Source organism: Meles meles, chromosome 14 (genome assembly GCF_922984935.1).
Source record: "Meles meles chromosome 14, mMelMel3.1 paternal haplotype, whole genome shotgun sequence".
In the NCBI taxonomy this organism is placed as follows: domain Eukaryota; kingdom Metazoa; phylum Chordata; class Mammalia; order Carnivora; family Mustelidae; genus Meles; species Meles meles.
In genome coordinates, this window is record NC_060079.1 from 24,853,525 (window position 1) to 24,868,565 (window position 15,041).

At 36.2% G+C, this 15,041-nt stretch overlaps 1 protein-coding gene across 10 annotated transcripts in view; it reads right to left on the reverse strand.

Annotated features, from left to right (window-relative positions):
- Window positions 1-15,041, reverse strand: part of SETDB2 (SET domain bifurcated histone lysine methyltransferase 2) — a 98,170-nt gene that overhangs the window by 60,799 nt on the left and 22,330 nt on the right. For all 10 annotated transcript variants that reach the window (XM_045978446.1, XM_045978437.1, XM_045978436.1 and 7 more), the window contains one exon: window positions 14,009-14,105. In XM_045978446.1, the coding sequence (XP_045834402.1) occupies window positions 14,009-14,105 (97 nt within the window). The remainder of the gene's footprint in view (window positions 1-14,008; window positions 14,106-15,041) is intronic.

Here is a 15,041-nt window from a genome sequence, read left to right on the forward strand (position 1 = left end):
CACGCCAAAGACACTCATTCTTCAGGAAATTCCAAAAGTATTAGAAGCTAAATGAGCGACCAGGACAAAGACCAAATATTCTTCCTATTATACCACCACCTAATTTCAGAATACCCCCAGAAAGTTGTGATTATAGCTGTAACTCTGTGCTACAGCACCTACCATTTGGAGCATGCACTTTGAGAATGTTACTTCTTCAGGCATGCTTGGTTAGAAGTTCTTGCTTGTAAAAAACAGGAAGGGCTTGCTAAAAAAACAAAACTAAACTAATTCATCAAGAATCCCGCAATAATTATGCCAATTTCATTTCTTCTGTAATGTGTATTCCACCTGGCCTCATACTGACATATATGAAAATGATCAGCTGACACAAGAAAACGGAGAGGTTACCGATTTAAGAAAAATCTGTGAGAAGATTCCATGTGTATAGAACTCGAGATTTAATCTTTCATAAAGTACCTAAGTTTTGTTTTACCTAATATTTTCTATCTTTAGGTATCTGTTATTTATTATAAAAGTCATATAGGTATTTTAGAGATATTTTGATGCTCACTATATTAAGCAACACCATCAATAACTCTCTGCATTGACAGAAATGGTCCATACCCGTGCTGTTCAATTTCATAGCCCCGCTAGCCACATGTGGCTATTGAGAACTTTAAATGTGGCTAATGTAACCGGAAAACTGGTTTTTAAATTTAATTTTGATCAATTCAAATTTAATTTTATTCAAATAATTCAAATGTAAATAGTCACATGTAGCTAGTGGCTACTATACTGAATGCACCGATATGAGGTTCTCCATCCCTTTTCCAGCTATATAGCACTCCTCTGCATAAATTCCACAATTTATTTAACTAGTCTTCTATTGTTTCCAATCTTTTGCTATCACAGATCAGAAAGTAACGAATAACCTTGTACATAACAATTTCAAACATGTAATGATAACACTTCAGAATATGTTTCCAGGGCGCCTGGGTGGCTCAGTGGGTTGCGCCGCTGCCTTCGGCTCGGGTCATGGTCTCAGGGTCCTGGGATTGAGTCCCGCATCGGGCTCTCTGCTCGGCGGGGAGCCTGCTTCCCTCTCTCTCTCTGCCTGCCTCTCTGCCTACTTGTGATCTCTCTCTCTCTTGCTGTCAGATAAATAAAATCTTAAAAAAAAAAAAAAAAAAGAATATGTTTCCAGAAGTGGGAGTACTAAGTCAAGGGAAAATGAATTAGTAATTTTGTTAAGATTGCCAAACTAGGGGCACCTGGGTGGCTCAGCAGGTTAGGCCTCTGCCTTCAGCTCGGGTCATGGTCTCGGGGTCCTGGGATCGAGCCCCTCGTCAGGCTCTCTGCTCGGCGGGGAGCTTGCTTCTCCCTCTCTCTCTGCCTGCCTCTCTGCCTACTTGTGATCTCTCTCTCCCTGTCAAATAAATAAAGATTTTTTAAAAAAATTTATTTATTTGACAGAGAGAGATCACAAGTAGGCAGAGAGGCAGGCAGAGAGAGAGAAGGAAGCAGGCTCCCTGCGGAGCAGAGAGCCCGATGTGGGGCTCGATCCCAGGACCCTGGGATCATGACCTGAGCCGAAGGCAGAGGCTTTAACCCACTGAGCCACCCAGGCGCCCTCCCTGTCAAATAAATAAATAAAATATTAAAAAAAAAAAAAAAAAGATTGCCAAGCTGTTCTCCACGGGGTCAGACCTTCCAGCAATTTATGAATGCTTGCTTTTGTAGAGCCTCATCATCAATCAATGGCTCCTGATGAAAAGTACATGAAAGGATGTACTGTATTTATAAATCTTTTAATGATAAAAATATTTGTTTCCAATTTTCCTATAGGTCACTACTTTGATGAACATCCTCATACATATCCTTGACCAAATTCCTGATTATTACCATATGATAGATACATCCTTTAAGATGAATTACTGGGTAACAAGAATACATATAACCTCTTATTGGGGTGCCTGGGTGGCTTAGTGGATTAAAGCCTCTGCCTTCGGCTCAGGTCATGATCCCAGGGTCCTGGGATAGATTCTGCATCGGGCTCTCTGCTCAGCAGGGAGCCTGCTTCCTCCTCTCTCTCTGGTGCCTCTCTGCCTAGTTGTGATCTCTGTCAAATAAATAAAATCTTTTAAAAATAAAAAAAAATAAATTAAATAACCTCTTATTAATAAAACCTGCAAACCTATATATAGTTGTGTATTTTTCTCATTAAAAAAAAACCAACTCTGCTATATTGGACCCCCAGGTACTTGTTAGCACTGTAGAACTCTCAGCACACAATGTCTCTATCCAAACCACTGCACTAAGTCAACCAAACTCTAGCAAGGCTTCTAGCAGCATAAGGTCATGTCTCTAGGAGGACCCAAGTCTCCCAAGGAAGTGCTGCCTGCGAAAGCTCAAGGCTGTCAGGAGAGTTTAAGGTTTCTTCTAGCCAACACCTGAAGATAAGCCCCTCCACCTTTCTTAGAGCATTTACTAAAAAGGGCTTACAATTGTGAATCTTCCCTCCATTCCTTAAAGATGTGTATTTAATTCCTACAACTCAGGAGTATGTTTCTCCAGGTCCTGAAGGCTCTTCCCTTGAAAGTTAATTGTCTGCAAGCATAGGGCCTCTGTCTGCCCGTCTCTGTGGGAGGATACATATTAACTTTGATGGTTTTCAGCTAGCACATTCAGCTGGCCTCAGAGGCATTCACACTGACTCTTCGTAATTTTTCACTTGAGTTCCCCTCTTCCTCTATCTCTACTTCCTCATTCACCTCTAAAACACTAGTCACCCCAGCACAAATTTGAATGGAGCTCAGCTTTTCCCCTTCTGTCAGTAGCGACTGAATAAAACCAGTTCATCACTTTAATGTCTGCTTTTATCTTTGACACTTGTTACCAAACTTCAACTATCAACGTGCTGCCTGTTTTACTTCTATTCTTCCTCCTCTTGTCCCACACTAGAATATGCTGAAGTATTTTAAAGCAAATCCTAAACATTACCTGAAATAATTTAGTATGTGTAACTAACAAGGCTTTTAAAAAACATACAATCTCAATGACTCATCTTCACATTTTGGTTTCGGTTGTTTGAAATAGAATTCAAAAAGTCCCACACACTTTATTTGATTCAGCTGTCTTTTCCCCTCTAATCTTATGGCAATATCCCCTCCCTCTTCATTTTATGACATTTATTTGTTGAAGTTTAATAAATTGTGTTATTTGTCCTATAGCATTTCCCCCATTCCAGAATTTGGTTGATGCTTCCCTTGTGGTGGTGTCATTTAACTCATCCCTTTGTCCCTCTATTTTTAAATCAGTCAGATCTAGAAGCTTGATTAGATTTAAGTTCTTAGGCTGGGAGGGGTGTTCTAGATTTTTCTTTCACTTAATAGTTGTTATTCACTCATGATCATTATCTAGGCCAATGCTACTCAAGGTGTGGTGGTGTCAGTCCCCAGTGGTTTGCTACCAATTCACAAGTACAAAAATACAAAGATGTAAAAGTCTAGAAACTTTTACAGAAATTTAACACTGCTGTATCTCATTGCATGTATTTCTCAAAAAATCTGAAGTTTCAAACAAAACAAAAACCTGTGTTTATCACCATTAATTTGACAGCACTAGCCTAATTTCTTTGGGGATGGGGGACATTGTAAAAGTAACAATTTTCTAATTCTACCATTTCTACTGCATTTTCTGGATGGAATTCTTTGATAAAGAAGAGATTTTCCTCATCAACTCTTGGGTTATCTGAAATACAGTGAATATAGGAGAAGCAGGATAAATGCTTGATTCTTTATCTTTATTTACTAGAATTCAGAATGGTGAGTTGTATCCTAGCAACTACCAAAGTGACTCATTTTTAAAATGTTATCAGGAACCCATGGATTTTTATATATTTAATGTGTTTAAATCAATTACAGTGATTATTCCTTTAGACATTCAAACTGTGTGATTTTTGGCCAGTGGGAGCTCCTCCAAGTTTGCTCCTACATCTTTCTTAACACTTGATAGTCTTTGATAGCTTTCTTTGCTTTCTGTCCTAAGAAGTCTCAGGTCTAGAATCAGCCATTCCTCCAAAGCCATTCCTGCTTAATGAGAAATAACATTTAGAGATCACAATCATGGTGCTAGGAGTTACATTTTAAACCATACAGACTACCAAACTGCTTTTCAAAAAGGCTGGACCAATTAATACCATATGAATGTTGACATAATTATTATTTTAAAAATTTTAACCAATTTGATTAATGAAAAACAGTACTTTATTACCTCCTTAATGTTTTTCTCTAAGTAACAGAGAATTTGAACATAATTTTATGTTTACTGGTCTTTTTTTTCCCCCCTTTCATTAACTATTCATATGCTTTGTCCAATTTCCTATTAGGGGTTTATTTGTTCACTCACTCATTCATTCTTCCACCAGATGTCTTGAGTGCCTGCTATACACTGGGTGCTACAGAAATAATTATGAGAGCTCTATGATCTCAAGGAGTTTACATTTTAGGCAGACAACTAAGTATCTAAAATAAAGTGTAAATAATGTTATGAATAAAGCCATGATGACATAAGGTAATGAGAAGACATCTAATCTTTATTATTATTTTTTAATTTTTATTAGGACTAATTTTATAATTAATTTTTCCATGAGCTGGGAGTCCAGTTTCATCTGGGATTTATTCTGATGTACTATGAAGATCTAACCTAAATTTTCCAAATGATACCCAATTGTTCCAGTCATTTACTGAATAGGTCTTTTACTGTGTAACTTTTGACTTACTAATTTATTCATAGCCTTCATTCTTATAAGTACATGAAATGTTCTATTATTTCTAGGCTTATTCTGTCTCCTAATGCAACTGTTACCAATTGATGCAAACCAATACTAATGTGGTTTTTCCCCCATAGGCTGATGGAACATTTTGAGGTTTATCAGGGGAAGTCCTCTGTCACTATTTTTCCTTTTGAACACGTTCTGCTTTCTGATTTTTTACCTTTTGGGATTAAATTTATAGTATTTGGCAATTTAAAAAAATCCAAGTGACTGGATTTCGTATTAAATTAAATCTATAAATTTATTTGGAAAGAACTAACATTTTTGTTATTTATAGCTTTCCCATTAAGGGGAACGTAGTAAGTTTATCCATTTATTTAAATTTTTAGGTTTAATTTTCCTCACTTAGACATTTCTTATGATTAGTCCCATTTATTTACCTTTTGGTATTGTGAATGGGGACTTTATGCCACATTTTCTAATGGTACAGACTTCCACATTTTTATTTTTTGTGACTGTTAATAAAACCTTATTTTAGCTCAACAATTTTACACTTGAATTTTCAAGGCAGATAAGATCATTTACAAATAATTTTACTGTGTACATTTCAATAATGTTTTCTTTGATATTCTATTGTCCTGCCTAGGATTTCTAGGAAAATACTGAATAACAATTATGATAGCAGGCATTCCTGTCTTAATTTAAAGAAAATGCATCTAGAGTTTCATCAATACATTGGATATAGATGTTAGAGAAATATACTGTCTATCACATTAAAGATAATTCTATTTCTAATTATTGGTATTGAATTGTTAAAGTCTTCTGGCATCTGTTAAGTTTTTCTTCCTATGGTTTACTTTGTTAAAATAATGGATTTTCTAATACTAAATCACTCTTGCTTGACTAGTATAAATTCCACTTGGTCATCTCACTCTTCTAATTTTCTCAGGATTAGAATTGCTAAAATTTTATTTAAGACCCCTGTATGTAATAGTGATACTTAAACTTTTAGGGTCATGAACCCTTTTCATAATCTGATGAAAATTATGAACTTTCTCCCTAGAAATATAGCACAAAAAATTCTGCAAAACATAAAATTTTGCATACCATGAAGGGACTCCATAGCCCTGAGTTTAAGGACTCATGAATTTATTATGGTTAACTTCTTATTTAGATGGTTTCCATGCCACTGCCATATCTTAAATACTATGTCCTCCCCAATTCTAATTTCTACATTCTGATTCATCTTTTGGTCAGCAAGGAGGATGTATGAGTTTTCCAGAAGAGGATATGGATGGTATGTTTTCTGATCATCTGCAGGGGTTAAGTCTGGTGCTAACCTAATTTTTTTTTTTTTTTTTGCTTTTGTCTCAATATTTCTAACATACTTACACTTTAATAGATACTAAAATTTCTTTTTTAACGAGTGTTTCTCTAATAGTAATTTTCATTACTATGGTACTTGATGAAGGCTTTTACTTCCACATTTGGTATGTTCTTACACTCAGAAGTTATCTTTTTTGTTGTTTCTGTCTCATTTATTCTATCTTCTAGTGTTTTTGTTTTAGTTCAGAATAAAATATGGCAGTTTTTTCCAAAAGTAATGCTTTTGTAATGCAGGTTTACATTATTTTTTTAAATATATTGAAAGTAGCTACATTTCATATTTTTTAAGTACCAAATTTATAAATGGAAAAGATATATATTTTTATTTTCAGAGTTGTCAGAGCAATTTTGAATCCTAGTTTAGATGTTGTGATTTCCTTCACCATGAACAGCAGCATACTGACCCTAATCCTACCACTTTTGCTTGAAATGCTTACGTTTTCTAAAGAACATTATAACATAGGGATGATCCTAAAAGCATTTTTGCAGCATTCACTGTAGTTACTGGTTTTCTGTTAGTAGTTTCTTTTTTAGGATAGTAATTATTCATTGTTCTCTTTTTTCTCATCCATTTGTCCTTTTCTTCTACATTTTGGATAATCTTATAGATTCCAGATTACATCTTTAATCTCCTTAATAGGTGACTTTCACAACAAAAACTTTTCTTAAAAGAAAGACTAGGATGGGGCACCTGGGTGGCTCAGTTGGTTAAGCAACTGCCTTCGGCTCATGTCATGATCCCAGAGTCCTGGGATCGAGTCCCACGTCAGGCCCCCCACCCCAACCGGTCTGCAGGGGGCCTCCCTCTCCCTCTGACTGCCACTACCCCACTTGTGTGTTCTCTCTCTCTCTCTGAGTAAATAAAATCTTAAAAAAAAAAAAAAGGAAAGACTAGGATAAAACTGATCACTGCACTATTATTTATAAAGAAGAAATATTTAAAACCAATCTAATTACCCACCCTTAAAGGAATGGATTAAAAAAAATGTAGTACTTCACATTATGAAAACCACACAAGAGTTAAAGGGAATAAAACAGATCTATACACAGCAATACGACTAGATCTCAAGATAACACTAAGAAAAACAAGATGACACATGTACAAATATTTCCATGACATTTTAAAACTATGAAGTACCATATTGTTTGTGGCTATATAAATATTAAAAAATTAACTAGAGAAATAATTGATGATAGTGATGCTCTTGGGAAGGCAGGTACGCGAATGGAACTTGTCATGGCAAGAAGTTAGATATGAATCAAAGAGACAGTCTCTCTCTCTCTCTCTACATATTTTTAAAGAAACTGGAAGCAAGTACAATGAAATGTTAATAGCTGTTAATTCTAGATTTTGTTTGGGTTTTGCTGTATTTATGTTTCTGATCTTTTTTTTTTTTTTAAGAGTTTATTTATTTATTTGACAGAGAGAGATCACAAGTAGGCAGAGAGAGAGAGAGGAAGAAGCAGGCTCCCTGCTGAGCAAAGAGCCCGATGCGGGACTGGATCCCAAGACCCTGGGATCATGACCTGAGCCGAAGGCAGAGGCTTAACCCACTGAGCCATCCAGGCGTCCGGTCTACATCTTTTCTTAATGTGAATTTGTGGGAGTTCTTTAAATATTCTAGATACAGATTCTCTTAGGCTCTCACAGCTTTGTTCTTTGTTTTGATATAGGTTACTCACTCTCAAGTGATTTTTACACCTACAGGGTTGTATAACCAGTAAACCAAATGTTTCATTTTCCTTTTCAACTTGCCTTAACCAAATAAATTATGTTTCAGACTGGCTTCTGTGGCATCCTTTTCTCTAAATCTTTTTATTTGATTTTCCCTATTTCAACTATGCTCTTCTGTTTCTGTTTTGCTTTTTGTGGGAAAGGGAAATATGGAACACTAATTTGATGACCCAAAAAGTTCTCTGAATATGAAAAGATTAACTTAGGGTATATGTGAGGGAGAAAGTATCTAGGTTATCCTTTGTTCATTCGTTCGTTCTTTTTTTTTTTTTTTTTTAAAGATTTTATTTATTTATTTGACAGAGAGAGAGAGAGAGCACAAGCAGGGAGCAGCAGGCAGAGGAAGAGGGAGAAGCTCCCTGCTGAGCAGAGAGCCTGATGTGGGGCTCAATTCCAGGACCCTGGGATCATGACCTGAGCCAAAGACAGATGTTTAACCGACTGAGTCATCCAGGCGCCCTGGTTATCCTTAGTTCTTAAAGAATAACTAATGTTTGTAAAGCAGTTTATAGTTTACAATGTACTTTTACATAATCTCCTCCATGTGAGAGTACATGCCTCAAGTACAGCTCCAAGTTAGTCATTACTGGAACAATACACAATTAGACCTATTCAGGACCGAAATTTGTAATAGTAAATATGTTGGTTAAACTGGTAATTTGAAATTTAAGATTTCAAAAAAGTTAGCCAGCCTGGCTTAAGAGTACTCTTCCAGTGACTAAATTAATTAAAATTAAGAGGTTAAAAAGGCTTGACTTATTTGGCAGTTAACAAAGGGAGAAGTACCTTTCATACTGAAGCAGAGTTAGAAAACAAGAAGTAGAAAAACATGGAAATGAAACACTGATATGAATCTTAGAAATGACTCTTTTCTTATCTGTGCCTCATTTCATAAAGTCAAAGAAAACCAACTTACTACAAGCTCTAGAAGTAAAGTAACCTAGTTTCAATCCCATTTTATGGTGAGAAAGGCTAACCTTCTTATACAGATGAAGATACATTACTAGAAAAAAACAAAAAATTAAAAAAAAATCCTATGCACAGTGCTGTAAACCTAGTTCCTGACCCCCCAAAAATATAAAAATGCTCGAGGTAAACAAAGGATAAGTAGGTAAGTATGGTATTGTCTGCACCTGTTCGCTAGTTTCTGGATAGGGGCTACTCAGTTTGGATGTGGCCTGAGAACTGTTTTGTTATTAGATACCCTGAACTGCAAGGCTTCAGAGACTTGCCAACAAAGGTCCTACCTTTTGGCAAGTCTGAGATAAAAAGTCATTCTATCCTTGATGCCCACTGAAGGCCCAAATTTTTTTTTTAAACCTATATAAACTATAGTTATCTTAACTGTCGTAGATACGTTTGTTTTCTGCTCTATCCTTTCTTTGCTCATCCTCTTCTGAAAGGCAGCCTTTTTAATTTCAGTGTACTCAAATCATGAGGTGACGCCAGCACTAGCAGTCACACAGTGCTTAGCTGGGACAGCTCTGTTAAGACTATGTGGGAAAAGAAGAACCAATAGGTAACAGATGGAGAGAAGCAGAGCTAAAAAATGCTGACCATGACTTCCAGTACTGACTCTCTAGCTCCAATTCTAGTCCCTATATAACCTGCTATATTACATCTTCTGTTCTTACACCTTGCTTTATTTACGTGTGTTTATATTTAGGATAGGGATGCATGTGTGTGTATGCACCCATTTAAAAAATCTCTTGGGTGTTTGTATGCATGTCATGTTAAAAGCAAAATGGCTTAAATTCACATCTCTGTCTTTTCACAGTGGGGCAAGCCTATTTCCACCATGTATGTAAGCCAAAGCTGCATGTCTGGTATATCTCTAATAAGTTCCATGACTTAAACTGGCTTAAGTAGGTATGTGTTCCTGACAAAGTACCTAAGAAAAAGAATTAAGCCAGGTTTCTTTTTTTTTCTTTTTTTCTTTTTTAAAGATTTTATTTATTTGATAGAGAGAGAGATCACAAGTAGGCAGAGAGGCAGGCAGAGAGAGAGGAGGAAGCAGGCTCCCCGCGGAGCAGAGAGCCCGATTCGGGGCTCGATCCCAGGACCCTGAGATCATGACCTGAGCCGAAGGCAGCGGCTTAATCCCCTGAGTCACCCAGGTGCCCCTTAAGCCAGGTTTCTTAACATCACAAAAGCAGACACCTTTGAATTATTACTGGAACAAAATTTCTGTTTCTACATTTACCTACGTCATAGCTTAATTAAAAGGAGAAGAAATTTAAATCAACTATAGAATAAAACACAGAAGGCAAGTTTTTTATCAACCCAAGATTTTCACGCTGGTTTTGTCATTAACAAGTTGTATGACCTTGAGCAATTCAGCTGGGATTGAAAACCCTTGGCTTAAGTTATTCCCCATTTAGTTTGCCAGTCTGCGTATGTCATTAATGGTTTTCTGGATGTTTAATTACTGAAAGTATAGTAAGTAATAAGCTCATACTCTACAGAGGAAATACAAAAGGAATTATTTAGATTTTATTTGACAGAGAGCGAGAGAGCAGCAGCAGGAGAGGGAGAAGCAGACTCTGCACTTATCAGGGAGCCCAAAGTGGGACTTGATGCCAGGACCTGGGGATCATGACCTGAGCCAAAGGCAGACACTTAACCAACTGAGCCACCCAGGTGCCCCTAAAAGGAATTATTTAAAGCTAATTCTGATCAAGAATAAAACATGGCCTTGGAATTCTTTTTTTTTTTTTTTTTTAAAGATTTTATTTATTTATTTGACAGAGAGATCACAAGTAGATAGAGAGGCAGGCAGAGAGAGAGAGGGAAGCAGGTTCCCTGCCGAGCAGAGAGCCCGATGCGGGACTCGATCCCAAGACCCCGAGATCATGACCTGAGCCGAAGGCAGCGGCTTAACCCACTGAGCCACCCAGGCGCCCCTGGCCTTGGAATTCTTAATGGGAAAGGAAGAAAACCCTGACCCTAAATAGAAATATCCCTTTATTTGAAAAGATCTCAGCAAGTTCAACTCAAAGTTAGGTCTGATCTCACAGACAAAACCTCTGAGGGTAATAAAGCACAAGAAGTGCTTCAAGTTCTAAGGAAATGAAGTTCTGATTATGTAATGACAAATAATCCTAATGAGATGAGAAAGCAGTTAGAGAAACTAATTTATTTGGGAAGCTCAGATTTTTTAAAGAACATGTACAAAAGGAAAAAAGACCACTTAATAATACTTTGTCTTGAGGGGCGCCTGGGTGGCTCAGTGGGTTAAAGCCTCTGCCTTCAGCTCGGGTCACGATCCCAGGGTCCTGGAGCAGGGAGCCTGCTTCCCCCCACGCCCCCACCATCTGCCTCTGCCTACTTGCGATCTCTGTCTGTCAAATAAATAAATAAAATCTTAAAAAAAAAAAAAAAAAGAATATTATGTCTTGATGTGAACCTATAAGAAAAGTCTCAGAAAAGTTCAAGCCTACTAAGAACTGAGGTTCCCCAAAATTCTAATAAGATAGCAACGAAACTTTAAAGCTATGTTTGGAACAAGTAGACCATTTGTTAGGGGAAAGAAAGAACAAGACTGATAACAGAAAGAAAAGCTCAAGATCAATTGTGTCTTCATCTTTTCCATCCATAAGTACTGTCCTCAAGTTGGAAAGACCAGACAAAAATTAAATGAAGAAATTAAAGTCTGTGATAATTTAAAAGGAGTCCTACACAGCTAATTTAAACATATTTATAATTCGAGGACCAAACAAATCATATCTCAAGGTCTTGAAAAAACTTCAAATATAAATGAAAAATGAGAAAATGCTGCCCAATTTTTAAAAACAGGTAAAAAGGGAACTTTCCAGAAAGCAAAGAATGACTAGTTTAATATTGATCTCTAAACAATTTCTAGAAGAGAGAATCAAGGATGTGATTTTTTTAAGTACTCAGAATGTGAAAAGCCAACATGGACTAGGTAAGAAAAGTACAAATTAAACTAATTTTCCTTTTTTGCAAGGTTTGATAATGTCTGACATGATATAGCATGCTACTGCAGTAAATCTTAATTTCCTCTAATAGCCTTGTCAGTAAGATAGACAAATGTAGGTGGGATAGTGGTAGAGGTAAGTAAATTCACAGTTGGTCCAACAGTTCTTTCTAAAGAGTAATGAAGGAGGTGAGCCAGAAAGGTTTTATCTTTGGTCCTGTCCTATCTAATACTGTTTTTAGTGACTATAATAAAGACTAGAAAACTCATTTAGTATATTTGTAGAAGAAGAAAAGCTAAAAGGGAAAGACAATATAAAAAGAGATTCAAAATTCAAAAGGATTCTGATAAGCTAGGAAAATGAACTTAAAACCAAAAAGAGACATTTAAGAAAAAACCAACTCCTGCATTTAAATTTAAAATAAAATTTTTAATAAAATAAAATAAATAGAAGGGAGACTGGTGGTAATTTGTATGAAAAAAATCTCATACTTCAGTGATTTAGTGATTGAACTTTTTTTTAAAAGGTAATGAATGAAAAAAAATAAAAGGTAATGAAACTTTATGCTACATATCAGAAGATCAGAATTTCTAGGTTTCTCTGAAAGTATTGTAAAGTAAGTTTTATGAGTCTTTTAGACTTAAACTATACTGACATCTCTAATATTTGCAAGTGCAAATCATATGTAAAATAGGGTCAATCTACAATTCTCATAAACCCTAAAAGAATAACAACAAAAAAAGTTCTACATTGACAATATTTTTGTCAATTTAATATGTAGCTGAAAGGTTAAACAAAATAAGGCAATTAACTTAAGAACTTTCTCTATAAAGACACTTTTTGTTTTTTGAAATTTATTCCTTGGGGCTACTACAAAATACTTTCAGAAACTTACCTTAAACTAGTTCTTAAAAGTTTTAGTACTGGCATTACATACTAAAAATAAAGACTACGTGTGAGAGTGTCAGGTTTCCTCTTATACAATTTTATGCTAAGGAATCTTTAATGAAATGGTAAAAGGTGAAAGAAAGGGTCAGAAAAATTTAGCCTATTCTCATAAGCTTTCTGATACTAATTTAGAGTTGTTAAAGTATTTGAGAAGCTGAACTGATACTGAAGGAAATACTGTTTACCCTTTTCTAACACTCCTTTAAAAGAAATAATCCAGGGGCGCCTGGGTGGCTCAGTGGGTTAAAGCCTCTGCCTTCGGCTCAGGTCATGATCTCAGGGTCCTGGGATCGAGCCCCACATCGGGCTCTCTGCACTGCGGGAGCCTGCTTCCTCCTCTCACTCTGCCTGCCTCTCTGCCTAGTTGTGATTTCTCTCTGTCAAATAAATAAAATATTAAAAAAAAAAAAATAATAATCCAGGGACACCTGGCTGGCTCCGTTGGTAGAGCATGCACCTCTTAATCTCAGGGTTGTGAGTTCAAACCGTATACTGGGTGTAGAGATTACTTAAAAATAAAATTTAAGGGGCGCCTGGGTGGCTCAGTGTAAGGTTAAGCCTCTGCCTTCGGCCCAGGTCATGATCTCAGGGTCCTGGGATCAAGCCCCCCATTGGGCTCTCTGCTCAGCAGGGAGCCTGCTTCCTCCTCTTTCTCTGCTTGCCTCTCTGCCTACTTGTGATCTCTGTCAAATAAATAAATAAAATCTTAAAAAATAGTAATAAAATAAAATTTAAAAAAATCCAGGAAAAGTAATTTTTTTAGTTCAAAAATTGCCAACTTGGTAGATTTCAGTATATTAATAACTTATACAAAGAAATCATTTATTTATTTATTTATTGAGAGAGAGCATGCAAGTGGAGGGAGGGGCAGAGGGAGAGGAGAGACAGAATCTCAAGCAGACTCCCTGTTGAGCATAGAGCCCATGAGATTGTGATCTGAGGTGAAATCAAGAGTTGGACATTTAACTGACTAAGCCACCCAGGCACCCTTACACAAAGAAATCTTAAACTAAATTTTATTGTTAAGACTTGATTACCCAGAGATATTAGCAAATAAACAACTTAAGGGACTCATGAGCCTTTATCCTACATAAAATACTAAAATTTACAACTTTTAAAGCTATTGATGGGGAAAAAAATCTGTTTAATAGATTCTATCTACTCTTACATCAAATGATCAGAAAGAGCAAATCTTCTGGGACAGGAAGTATTAACAACATAAATAAATTTAACTTGAATACATACAGAAATGTACAGTCTTCTGGCAAGGAGTCTTCATATGATGTAGAGGGCAATGAACCTGATTTGTTTTCCTGTTCATTCTGGGTCACAGATGTATGATCTACATGAAGAAAATAAAAACATGAGTAACAGGTACACCAAGTTAAAAATCACCTATTGTAATATCTAAATAATATCTTTATTTATTAGAGATATATGGAGCTCTTAAATCTGCAAACACAGTAAAATTTCAAAATTAAGCCAAAAATTAAGGTGTCAATATCTTCAAAAACATTAAGAAAGTAAGATAGGATAAAGTAAAAGACCTAAGATAGAAGAGACCTCCTGGACAAAAATCTAGTTTGGCCTGAACTTTGGGTATCCTTATTTCTGCTTGTAATTTATAGAAAAAAAAATCATTACTAAAAGTCACAGAATGGAAAGTTTATGTATCTTTTGCTTTCTCATTGTTCAAATGCTACCTTCATTTTTGGAGGGTGGAGTATTTGGGTACCTCTTTTTATATTTCCATTTGACTTTTCATATTACTTAGTTTATCTTTCTGTGCTTAATTTCATCCCATGTCTTGTCTTGTCTTTTCTACTTCATCTATTCTTACTCTCTATCATAACTACAATATAGAAATAAGCTGTGTATTTAATGAGAAAAATTATGGACTTCCTGTTCTTATTTTGAAAAATGGATATGTGAGGGTGCCTGGGTGGCTCAGGTCATGATCCCAGGTCCTGGGATCGAGTCTTGCATTGGGCTCCCTGCTCAGCAGGAGCCTGCTTCTCCCTCTCCCTCTGCTTGTGCTCTCTCTCTCACTGTAGAATACATAAATAAAATCTTAAAAAAAAAAAAGAAAAATGGATATGTTTGGTTTAAAGATATACATACACATACACACACGTACATATATTTTTTCGCTTTTTTTATAGACAGCATGAGTGTGAGGTGGGAGGAGTGGGGAGGGGAGAAAGGGAGAGAGAATCCTAAGCAGGCTCAACACCCAGTGTAGTGTGACATGAGGGTCAATCTCACAACCCTGAGATCA